A 13,523-nucleotide genomic window follows, 5' to 3' on the forward strand; every position below is an offset into this window, starting at 1 on the left:
AATCATCATCCATATCACATAATCATTGATGGCGCCACGGGACCAATCGCATGCCCCGAACATGAGGGTTAATGCTTATAGCATTAACACGGCCTCGCAGCACCCTACCTCAGTACCGCGGTACGATGGGAGTTGATCGCAACCAACCCTTTGAGAACCGCTGACGAACTCAACGTCGGACCACGATCCGACACACCGCTGACGCGCCCAGTCGGTGGACCGCGATCCCCTTTACAAGGGTGGACTTACGACCCTACACACCGTTGATGCGCACAATCGGTGGGCCGTAGCGGATCAAGCCCGACACACCGCTGAGCTAAACTCAGTCGGTGGGCAAAGATCCTCGGAGGCTACGGCCCTACATACCGATGTCCCACCACTCGGTGGATCGCAGCCAGCCGTAGCCCTACACACCGCTTGATTACTCAGGTCGGTAGACTACAGCCTTCCTCGGCTTGTTGGCCCTACACACTGCTTGGCGCGTCCAGGTCGGTGGGTCATATCACCGAGGCCCATGTGGACCTTCAGTCCTATACATAATCTTTATATACCTGACCAGTCTCTACCAGCCTGGTTAACAGTTGGGATGGTTCTCAGCCCATTCAATTGCCCGTATAGTGGACCTCAGTCCTATATCATATCAATACCCCTGACCGATCTTAACCGGCCCGGTTAACAGTTGGGATGGTTCTCAACCCATTCAGCTGCCCGTATAGCCCAATTGATCTTAACCAAGTTGGGGTCATGCATCACGTAACACACAATAGCACGTAATGACACATAATTCACATAGGGAGGGGGAGACATACAATTAAGCTTACTTGTGATCATTCACATACTAAGAATAATTCCTAGGGGCTCATATAACTTCCACCTAGGTCCACGGGTTACCAATTCAACTAGCATGCAATTTCTAAGACTCGTTTAACCTACGAATGGTACCCGAAATTCCAAACTAGACTCAGGCACGACAAACGGGGTCCATTGGGACACCATGGGGAACAGGGAACATCAAACGGGGAAGCCGGGGACCCGGGGTGGGGTATGGAACAGCGGGTAGCCAGTGGGTGCGGGTCACCCGCCGGTGGGCACTGTTCCGGGCAGCGGGTAGCCAGTGGGTGCGGGTCACCCGCCGGTGGGCACTGTTCCGGGCAATGCCCTTTGGGCAGCGGGTAGGTGGTGGGTTCCCCCACCCCCACCTACCCCCCACTGACTCATTCATCACAAATTCGTCCCGGGATCCTTTGTGGAACCCGAAACCATGCTTAGACACTTTTAAACGCAAATAACGACATCACATAAGCAATTAACGGATCAAAAGCAAGAATCATGTAGGACTTATCATTTATATAAACAACACCCGATCATGCGAATTCCCACCCAAATATAAATCAAGAATGTCCTCAAAACAAATTCCCAATCCAACCTAGGGCTCTAATCCCACCCAAATCATCAAGAACATATTTTATTTTCAACATCAAGAAAATATCAAGATTCGGCAAGAATCATCACATCATAATCAAGAACTTCTTTTTATCATCAAGGTCATCAAGATTCTCAAGAACGCATATAAGTCATCTTATCAATCATCAAGAACCTAACATAATTATCACAGAAGAATTCAATCAAAACACAAGAATATAGAGGGAGGCCAAGGAAAGAGATTATAGCGAAGAAAATAGGTTTTGTTGAGACATGGGTTACCTCTTAGCCTTAATTAATTTCCTTGGCTATGAAGGGTCTTTCTTTAAGATTTCTCCTTTCTTGATTTCTCCTAAGGGAATTCTTGGAACTTCTTGTGTGGTGAGAGATTATTTGTGGTGTGAATTCTAGGTGCCTCCTATGCCTCTATTTATATAATTAAGAGTCCTAATTAGGGTCTAGGTAGCATGGGTTTACTAATTCTATTTCTTATAGGACTAAGGGGTTGGCTTTAGGGATAAAGGCCCACGGACCATGGTGGACCCCCTTTTAGCTAATTAGTAGATTTTAACTCCTTTTTTGGGCTGAGTACTTAATTAATTAATTTGGGTTTAGGGATCGTAACACGGGGTGTTACATCTCGGATCTTAAAGTTAGCTAGGAAATGCAATTGGCTTGGAGCTTCAATTGATCTAGTAGTCTTTTGCCTAGATCAATTACTTAGAACTATCTAGGGAGTTGGCCGGACTCGACAAGATGCAAACAATACACCAAATCACAACAAGATTCAAACACAATTGCAATGCATAACCGAATTATGAATTACATTTCACACTAGCATCATGCAATAGAATCACAATTCAATTCCTAACAAGAATCTATCCACTCATTGTAACTTGGTAAATCAACATTGCATTAACGATCAACAAAACAATTAAAGATATAAATCAAGTAAAGAGTACCAAAATTGATTGCAAATGAGATTCACTTCTACAATTGCCTCCTAGATTGGAAGTGTGTCAAGCTTCCTTCTCCAAGAGTTCTCCAATTAATGTAAGAGGGCTAGGAAACCTAGAGCTCCCAAAATCAGGAAATTCCAAATGTATTTTTGCTAAAATTCCCTTTCTAAATCTAATCTAGGCCTTTAAATAACTCTCCTCTCCATTTACAATTCTATCCTCCTGTTGCTTCCCTTCCACGAGCCATCCATACTCGTGGATCACTCACTTATGCCAGCCGCGTCTCTTCTCCACGATCGTGGATCGGGCTCGTGGAATGTTCTGTTTCCAAACCACGAGAGCTCCACGATCGTGGATCGACCTCGTGAACTTTGTTGTTTCCTATCCACGTGGGTTCCACACTCGTGGATTGGTCCTTGGAAAGCTTCGGTTTGCTCTCTTCTCGAGACTCTCTAGATCATGCCCATATGTCTTTCTCTTAAGCTCGATTCCTTTCACAATCACAAAAATGCAATGTATGGCAGAGCTTTGCAGCACATTAGCACATTCAAGCATAATAAACCATAAATCAAGCACAAAGGATAGTAATTGAGTACTAAAAACCCACTTAAGGACCCTTAAACACGAGTGTCTTTGGCACTTATCATTCATGTTGCGACGGTATGTGCGTGTGTGTGGTATGTCATGTGAAAATTTTTTGGAATTAGGTAACCATTGCAACAGAAGAAAATATGTTTCATCTATGCAGAGGCGTGGGTGTTTTGAGAGGTTAGTGTGTGCGTATGTAGTGGTGAGTAATGATCAAATGTGGAAGTGATGTGATGTGTTGTGTGGTGTTTCGTGTGGGGCGTGATTGTGTATATGTTCTTGAGTTGTTGGTGTGTGTGTCACTTCAATCGGGTATGTGCATAATACTGGGAGTTAGGCAACCATTGCACAGTAAAAAATGTGTTTGATTTATGCAGAGCCGTGTGTGTTTGGGGATTTTAGTATGTGTGTATGAAGTGGTGGGTGTTGCTTTTTTGTTTTTGTCTTGTGCAAATTTTGAAGGACTTACGTAACCCAAAAAACACTCCTACATGCATCTGGTTTTGTATTAGGCCTTTGAATTTTGAATGGTTATTAACTGCATAATAGTTATTGTATTGTGTTTTCGGGAACTTGCATTTTTGGGAATTCTGGCGTAGGTGTGTGCGCGTATGAGTAGCGGCATTTGCATATGCTTGATTAATGTGTTCTATATAAATGTTTCATAAATGTTATTGATGAGTTGGTGAAGTTTATACGTTTATCTCTCAAAGATGCAGGACCTAGTAAAGAAAATGAATGACAGAATTGTATTATGGATATATCCTCTGGTAGTACAAAGTATTGGCTAACAAAATGTGACCCATGCCTAAAACCAATTGTTGGACAGGTATTTGATACATTAGAAGTTGGAATTGATTTCTATGTAAAGTATGCTTCAATCGCTGGTTTTGATGTGCGGCGCAATACAGATAAAAAGAACAAACAGGGTACAATCTTGAAAAAGTATTTGGTCTGTTCCCGGCAAGGTTATAAGGAGCCAACATATATAAACCCAGGGGGGCAAGTGAAACAACAAAGCAACCAAAGCGCTGGCGTACTTCTAACAGAGTTGGTTCATCGCTCATATCATATCCAAAATGAACATTTGAGGGAGATATGAAATGGTGTCATTTGAAGAAAGACACACGCACTGTTTGTGCGAGGACAGTTTCAAACCTTTCATGAAAGTTAATAGGAAATTAGACATTGGGCATCACCATTTCATAGCAAACTGTGCAAAAGCTAACATCGGGCCAAGTAAGAGTTTTAACCTCTATGCAGAAATGGTGGGTAGAGTCGAGAACGTGGGTGCTACACATCAAGATTTCAAGAACTACAAGAGAGAGATTTTGGCGTATATGAAAGGGGGAGATGCACAGATGGTAATATCCAACTACCTTGAAAAGAAAGAAAATTTTGGAGATATGTACTTTGAATACGAGGTGAATGAGAATGATCAATTGATTCGGGTCTTTTGGGCTGCTAGTGTGGCACAGAAGTAGTACAGTGCATTTGGAGATGCTGTGTCATTCGATGCAACGTACCAAACGAACAGGTATGTCATTATATGCCATGGTAGAAAAGATGATGTAAGATTGCATGGGTGTGTGCGGTTCCGGTAAGAGTGGTGTGTGCGAATATGTATTTGCATGGGTGTAAAATGGTTTATGCATGTGTTTGTACATGAGATATATAGACATTAGTTATTTGGCAAAGGGCGTATGTTGCAAACAATAGTGTATGCGTGGGCATCTAATGTGTATGCTTAATGTGGGATGCATGGGTGTTTTTACCGGTGGGCGTATTTACATGTAAATGTGTGCGTTTAAGTTTAGGGTGTGTGCGTTTCACTGTGTGTCATATAACTGTTTTAAATGTAAAATAGGTTGTTGTGCGTGAGCATCTATTGGTGTGTGCGACTAAGTTCTTTTGTGGCTAACAGATACAACCTCGTGTTTGTTCTATTCACCAGCGTAGATAACCATAAGAAATGTGTGACATTTACAGCTAGACTGATTGCTAGAGAAGACATGAAGTCATACAGCTAGATTCTAAAGAACTTCAAAAATGCAATGGGCGGTACACCACCTTTAACAATAACCGATCAAGACCCAGCTACGAAGGTTGCCATTGCAGAGGAGTTTGTGGGGACTCGTTATCGTTACTGTATATGGCATATAATGACTAAGGTCAGTGACAAAGTCGGTATTGAGTTGGCAAAGAATGACGTGTTTCGGCGTGCCCTAAACGCTGTTGTGTGGAACGAGAAATCTATGCAATAGGAGTTTGAGAGTGTGTGGAATGGTGCTATTGAAAAATATGGACTACAAGAAAACCAGTGGTTGAAGCGTATGTATGAGGAGCATGCATCATAGATACCTGCATTTTTCGAAGATGTGTTTATGGGAGGCCTATTGCAGACTATTTCCCGTTCAGAATCAGAGAACAATGTTTTCCAAAGTAGTACTAATAAGCACTTATGTCTTGTGGAATTTTTCTACCGGTTTGAGAGTGTGATTAGTAAACAACGGAACAAACATGCAGAACTAAGCGTGGCTTACAATGGACAGATGTCACCATTTAAGACCGCTTTGCGTATAGAGCGAGAAGCAGCATCGTTATACACATTGACCATTTATTACGAGGTCCAAAAAGAGATATATGCTGGGTGTTTTTCCTACCGAGTGTAATCATTCACAAATTGTGGGGCAGTCAAGACATATGTGATTGAGGATGGAAAAGAGAAGCCATATACAGTCAAAGTTGAAAATGGGAGCAATAACACCACCTGCACATGCCGAATGTACACTAGTATTGGACTGCTATGTAGACATGTTTTTGTAGTACCAAAAGATGAGCGCATCGACCACATCCCTCCACAACACATTACCCCACGTTGGACTCGAGATGCAGCAACACAATAAATGAGTGATCCGTATGGTGACATACAAGAGCAAGACAAAACTAGAACACCTAGAAGCAAAGAGGAAACACAGGGTAATCAACGCATTTTACAGATGTTTTGGATTAGCTCAAGGGAGGGTTGAATATTGTTAGCCTTAAATAATTTTAGGGAGTTACATCCTCTAAACCAAATAAACATTTGCATTTGAATATGTGTTTTTTGTCTAGGGCACTGTAACTTTCGCCCGATTGAGGTGTATGCGAATAAATAGATGGGTGAGTGCATATTACTAAGTATAGTGTTACTTCATAAGTAGTCGTTTTTCATAAGTAGTTCGTTTTGCACACATCGATGGTGTGTGCACTTACGACAGCAGGTGTGTGCGTCATGTTGGCGAGTGCGTGCATGCGTGGCTACGGGGCGAGTAGTACAATTGGCGAAGGAATGTAATGACAATGAGTGTGCATTATACTTAAATAGACCAAAGAACAAATTAAAATAAATGAACGTAACAAAAAAAAACACATATAAAAAAACGTTTACTCTAAATTATTTTAGTGATGTTATGTCCTCTAAGCCAATAAAACATTTACTTTCAAATATGTGGTTGTTTGAGACGTTTGGAACTCCCTGTGTGATTGAGGTGTTTGCAAACAAGTGGATCGGTGAGTGCATATTACTGAGTATGCTGGTACACGTAAGCGGTATGTATTCGTCGTGTGTGCATTTACAGCAGCAGGTGTATGCATGTTACTGATTCAAGGTGGCGGTTGATAAAGGAGTTTGTATTGCACATCGTCATGCTTGTGCGCACTTGGGGGACGGTGTGTACATACTAGGGGAAAGATGTGTGCGTTATGGTGAAGAGTGTATGCATAAGCGGTATAAGATGTGTGCATTATGTCGAAATAGATGAAAGAACAACTTAAAAGAAATCTATATATATATATATATATATATATATATATATATATATATATATAATAGAAGTGTCTGGAAAGGTTTCCCCCCCAAAATTTAGGGAAATGTTTGTCAAACCAAACTCATTATTAATTTAAATAAAATCATTGATAATATTGCTTGCAATCTTTAATTCTAAAATTAGTGATTTTAGCAATATAATAATAAAGAAATGCATACAATGTTTAGAATTATCATTTGGCAAATTTAGAATTAAAATTAATTAATAGCTATAAATTTTATAATTGACAAATTGAAAGCTTTTACCTTTTTTGAGATCTCTTACCATTTTGTAATTTTAATACTACTCCCTTTTAATCTCATCCATTATGTATAAATACACTCTATATGTTAATGAGTTTTTTACTCTCATAGTTTTGACGTCTAAATACACATATATCGTACATCATATGTAGTTATTAGAATCGGATTTAGGGTTTTGGGTATTTAATTATATACATTAATTTAGAAATAGCCTATTAAAAAGTTTGAAATGATGTAATAAATTATTTTAAAATTATTTGACAGATTGAAATGTCTCATAAGTCTCCCTGCAATTAGGAATTTTTATTTGTAATTATGAAATTAATTACCATATATAAAAATAGTTTATTTAAAGGCATGATATTTATTTATATAATAACTATTTCCATATGAACGTATGTAATTGTCAATTCCATAATTACATATAGGTATAATAGGATAATACTATATTTATATATTATTATATACATATATATCGTACATCATATATAGTTATTTGGATCGAATTTAGGAATAATATATATATATATATATATATATATATATATATATATATATATATATATATAGAGAGAGAGAGAGAGAGAGAGAGAGAAGTGAGTTCAAATGAGGACAAGTATATTATAGAGAACTATGAGGACAAATATGGTGCATTGGATGGTAATAATGGATGGTGTAGATTAAGGGAGATTATTTTATTAAATGAGGTTTTTTTTTTATGCTGAATCATTTTTTTTTTAATTGTAGGGGGTAGTACGGTAATTGGACAATTGTATTTAATGTTGTACCCCTTTTTTTTTGGGACAATATTATACAGCGCACGATCTCTCTCTCCAATTACATACATTTTCTTTTCTTTACTAAATATTTTCGCTTTTCTGAGAACTTTGCGTGGCACACGACATAATATCAAGATGCACACGATATCCTGAATGATGGCACACGAGTTTCAACGGCATGGCTCAGGATTTGATAACCCAGTACCCTACACGATTTGATATCCTAAATCATGGCTTCGTCCATTGTTGTAAACCGTATATCTATGTGTGCAAAGCTGTGTGGTTCTAGTTTTCTTATTATGACACATAACATATTATGAAGATGCACACGATTTCTTCACAAATGGCACACGAGATTTAAAGAAATATGATGCAATAAAAGATTATCAGTGAAACATATATTAATTACTGAAATCGCATGTTCACTCGAACCTATCTTCTTTAGTGTGCTTTTTGTTTAAGCACTAATAATCACCGTTTATATATTTCATTAAAAAACTATGTCTTACTGTGTGTGCAATGTTATGTGGTTCCTTTTTTTCTTTTGTAGCACATGACATAATATCAAGATGCACACGATATCTTGAATCACGGCACACGAGTTTCAAAGGCAGGGCTCACGATTTGATAACTCAGTACCTTACACGATTTGATATCCTACATCATAGCTTCGTCAATTGTTGTATACCGTATGCACAGCCTCATTATTAGGCAGTTAGTATTTACAGGATAGTTTAGCTAGTCTTAAGCTACCTTAGCTGATAGTTAGTTAGACTAAATGTATATATATATATATATCCCAGTTTCTGACTGTTCTCTTCGCACACTTCTGATGGCAACCGCGGTCGAGGCCGTAACCACAGAGGACAATGAGGCCATGGGCAACGTTAGCGTGGGGGAATCTGGTGTCAGATATGCGACATTCCAAGACACACCGCCTTGACGTGCTATTGCCGGTAAAGTGATGCTCCCGACGGTGCTCCTCTTCCGCAGCAGTTTTGGAGTCATCCCGGCGGTGTTCCTCATACGCAGCAGTCTTGGAGTCAGCCGACACCTCCTCGTGCTCAAATGACTTTTCAACAACAGCATCAAGATGACTTCAACTCAGTCCCGTTCAATAACGTGTGGATTCTAGATACGGGGGCGAATGCTCATGCCACACCGCACTCGGGGGGACTGCAAGATGCCGAACCATACACCGGCACTGAAAATCTAAAAGTGGGCGATGGCTCAGGTTTGTCCATTATAAGTACAGGTTCAGTTTCTATTCCTACTCAGTTTCGGTCATTGTTTCTAAATAATGTTCTACATGTTCTGAAATTACGTGCCTCCTTGTTATCCGTGAATAAATTTAATCGTGATAACAATGTTTACTTCGAATTTCATCCGTCTTGTTTTTTTTTTTTTTTTTTTTTTTTTTTTTTGTGAAGGATCGGGTTACCCACCAAACTCTTCTTAAGGGTCCCAGTGACAGTGGTTGTACTCGCTCAACTACAATGCACCCTCCCCGGTTGCCTTGGTATCTGCTAAAACGTCCGCTCAAGTCTGGCACAAACGTCTCGGTCACCCACATATTAAAGTCCTTCGTCAGGTTTTGTCTAATTGTCTGATTAATAATTCCATAAGTTCATTGAACAAATTTTGTATTTCATGTCAAATGGAGAAGTCCACCCGTTTTCCTTTGTCTAAAGTTAAGCATTCTACTACTTCTGTACTTGAATTAATCTACACGGATATTTGGGGACCTTTCAAGATACGTTTGGTATTATCCCATGAAAAATAAAACAGACATTTATTCAATCTTTGCTAATTTCTGGGCCCTAGTAGAAAACTTTTTCTCTACAAAAATCAAAAGCATCCAGTCCGACCTCGGTGGTGAATACCGAAAGTTACATTTGGTGTTCGCGACCGCAGGTATCTTACACCACCAGTCGTGTGCACATACACATGAGCAAAATGGCCTCGTTGAACGCAGGCATCGACATGTTGTCAAAACTGGCTTATCTCTGTTAGCTCATAGTCACGTTCCACATAATTATTGGCATTTTGCGTTTCAAACAGCAGTCTATTTGATCAATCGAATGCCAACTCCCGTTCTACGTAATAGGAGTCCGTATTCCTTACTGTTTCATAAAACCCCGAACTATGATATGTTGCGTGTATTCAGTTGTGAATGCTTTCCGTGTCTTCATCCTTATAACACCCATAAAATGGAGTTTCGGTCGGTCTCATGTGTCTTTTTGGGTTACCTCGATTCTTTTAGTGGTTACAGGTGTTGGACAGGGCGACAGGGCGTGTTTATGTGGCCCGTCATGTCAGGTTCAATGAAGATATGTTCCCCTTTCAGTTCAATCCAGAACCATCGGAGGAATGCGGCACTAATAATGCTCAATTACCTTGGGCGTGTGCCCAAATTGTTCAATCGGCGGCCCGTGGTGCACCACCACCACAACCCATATCTGACTCCATTGGTGATATCCTACTAGCAGTAGTGCTCAACCGACACAGGCTGCTAACACTTCGGATTCCTCTTACCAGCCGACTACTTCGTCGACTAGGGTTTCTAAACCACGTCGCAAGCGGTCACTGACATGCAAACATGTTATGCATCTTCGTGACACGACAAATCAGCAAAGACGGCCTCCCCGAGCCATGATTGCCTCAGTTGACGATGATGAACCGACTTGCCACTCTCAGGCCGTAAAGAGCGAGCACTGGCTCAATGCAATGGACGCAGAATTTAATGCTCTATCAAACAATAATACATGGACTTTAGTTCCCTATCATACCACTATGAATGCAATAGGTAGCAAATGGGTGTATCGCATAAAGCGCAAGTCTGATGGCTCAATCGAGCGGTATAAAGCCCGCCTGGTTGCCAAAGGGTTCAACCAGGTCCTGCCGTCCCGGGCATTGATTATTCCGAGACATATAGTCATGTTGTCAAACCGGCTACAATTCGGCTCCTATTAGCCTATGCCGTATCAAACAATTGGGTGATGAAACAGCTAGATGTCCATAATGCGTTCTTAAATGGACACATTACTGAAGATATCTTTATGCGGCAGCCTCCCGGTTATGTCAACCCGAGCTACCCCGATCATGTTTGTAAACTCCAACGGTCGCTTTATGGCCTCAAACAGGCACCGCGGGCGTGGTTTACTAGGTTGCAGGAGTTCCTGATTTCAATAGGTTTTCGGGCCTCGAAAACAAATGTATCGTTGTTCATTCTTGATTCTGGATAGGTCTGCATCTATATCCTCGTCTACGTGGATGACATTCTTGTGCTAGGGAATGACGCCGTGCAGGTGCAATCCATATTGGACCGCCAAGCCTCAACGTTCTGAATTCGTGACGTGGGACAACCACGGTTCTTTCTTGGAATTGAGGCCATATACACCACCGGCGCAGTCCTATTGTCGCAACGGCGTTACATGACGGAACTGCTACGCAAAGTAGGGATGGAATCTTGCAAGCCGCTTACCACTCCCATGACTACAACAACGGCGAACAGTGACGATGAATTTTCCCCGCTAGAGGATCCGACTGTGTATCGTCAACTGGTTGGCTCCCTTATGTATCTGTTGATCACACGACCGGACTTATCATTTGCTGTCAACCGGCTGTGTCAATTCATGCACAATCCTAAGGAAGACAACCGGGCCACCCTAAAGCATGTTCTACGCTATGTGCAAGGCACCCTCACTCTTGGACTTCGGCTTACGAGTTCGGTGGCACTCGTGGTTCATGCCTTTTTCGACTCCGATTGGGCTGGCTACTCGCTGGACACGAAGTCGACAGCCAGTTATGCGGTGTTCCTTGGCCCCAAATTAATTTCATGGGGCTCGAAGAAGCAACGCACAGTGGCCCGCTCCTCAACCGAGGCCGAATACAAGGCACTTGCAGATGTCTCCGCTGAAGTAGTATGGGTCCATTCTCTTCTCCAGGATCTTGCCTTGGCCTGTCCCACTACTCTGGTCCTATGGTGTGATAATCTTGGGGCGACCTATCTTTGCTCGAACCCGATTTTCCATGCTAGGACCAAACACGTCGAGGTCTACTATCACTTTTTCCGGGACAAGGTGGCTTCTGGCTTTCTTAAAGTCAATTTTGTTTCCACTCATGATCAATTGGCTGGCATTTTCACCAAACCCCTTGCTGTGTCTCGGTTCACTGCTCTCCGGTTCAAGCTCAGGGTTGTTCCGTGCCCGCTTACCGCTTGAGGGGGGTGTATTAGGCAGTTAGTATTTACAGGATAGTTTAGCTAGTCTTTAGCTACCTTAGCTAACAGTTAGTTAGACTATATATATATATATATATATATATATATATATATATATATATATATATATATATATCAACGTTGTATCTTCATCTATTCATCAATACATATTTTCCAGAATTTTCCAGAAACAACATATTCAATCCTCATTACCTCATGTTTACACGTGTCTTCTCAACTCATGTTCCTTCTTTGGATATGATTCTCTACCATAATTATACTCCTTCTTAAATGCTATATTTGTTAATTAGAATCCTTCCATAATTATAAATTATCTCAAATGTCTTATTTGCCCTCTGTTAATTATTTTGGGCGTGAATCATACTGTTATATGGACAAGATCTCAGCTATTAAATCTCCAGGGTTGGATGGACCTTTGTTAATTAGAATCCTTCCATAATTATAATTGATCCCTCCACTGAGGCTCGAACTTACAACCCGGGTACGATTAAACCACATAGTCCTGGTATATATATATATATATATATATATATATATATATATATACATACATATACATATACATATACATATACATATACATATACATATATATATATATATATATATACATATACATATCTATATACATATACATACATATATATATATATACATATACATATACATACATATATATATATATATACATATACATATCTATATATACATATATACATATGTATATATATAGATATACATACATATACATATACATATATATATATATATATATATATATATATATATATATATATATATATATATATATATATATTAGATTTAGGATCTCGTGCGGGTGAGCGCTTCAGGTGCGGTTGTGCGGTTTAATCTGAGCTATTCATCTCGCTTTAATCAACGTTCAAAATTATCAAAATTTAAAAAAAAAATGCGGTGGCAATTTTGTAATTTTTGCATCTAGGTCAAAATTAAGGTGAGTGGTTTTGTGATTAATGTGCGTGAGTTTTGTATATAAGGTGCGTGAGTCTTGTGCGTAATGTGCATGAGTTTTGTGCTTAATGTGCGTAGGTTGGTGCTTAATGTGAATAGTTGTTAAAACTTGTGTGTGGGCATTTGTGCTTAAGGTGCGTGAGATTTGTTCTTAAGGTGAGTGAAGTTTGTGCTTAATGTACGTGGGGTTTGTGCTTAATGTGCGTAGGGTTAGTGATTAATGTTAGTAACTGTTGAAACTTAAAGTCTGTGAATTAATACCTAAAGTGCATCAGTTTAATGCTTAATGTGCGTGAGGTTTGTGCTTAATGTGCGTGGGTTTTGTACTTAATGTGCGTGAATTTGTGCTTAATGTGAGACATTTTAAAATCTTAAGTGTGCTTTGTTTTGTGCTTAATGTGCTTTGTTTTGTGCTTAATGTGCGTGATTTT

The 13,523-nt window shown here is 40.0% G+C and overlaps 1 protein-coding gene across 1 annotated transcript; it reads left to right on the forward strand.

Moving 5' to 3' along the window:
* The first annotated feature begins 11,293 nt into the window (after positions 1-11,293).
* LOC109191709 (uncharacterized mitochondrial protein AtMg00810-like) lies at positions 11,294-12,082 on the forward strand. Its single transcript, XM_019342359.1, has one exon. The coding sequence runs from the start codon at positions 11,294-11,296 to the stop codon at positions 12,080-12,082; it is 789 nt and encodes a 262-aa protein (XP_019197904.1).
* Positions 12,083-13,523: the final 1,441 nt, after the last annotated feature.

The sequence above is a fragment of the Ipomoea nil genome, unplaced genomic scaffold (assembly GCF_001879475.1).
Source record: "Ipomoea nil cultivar Tokyo-kokei standard unplaced genomic scaffold, Asagao_1.1 scaffold0207, whole genome shotgun sequence".
Taxonomy (NCBI): domain Eukaryota; kingdom Viridiplantae; phylum Streptophyta; class Magnoliopsida; order Solanales; family Convolvulaceae; genus Ipomoea; species Ipomoea nil.

Bases quoted from the DNA above. Each gene is read 5' to 3' on its own strand.
- LOC109191709 (XM_019342359.1), top strand. From the start codon at position 11,294: ATGACGGAACTGCTACGCAAAGTAGGGATGGAATCTTGCAAGCCGCTT.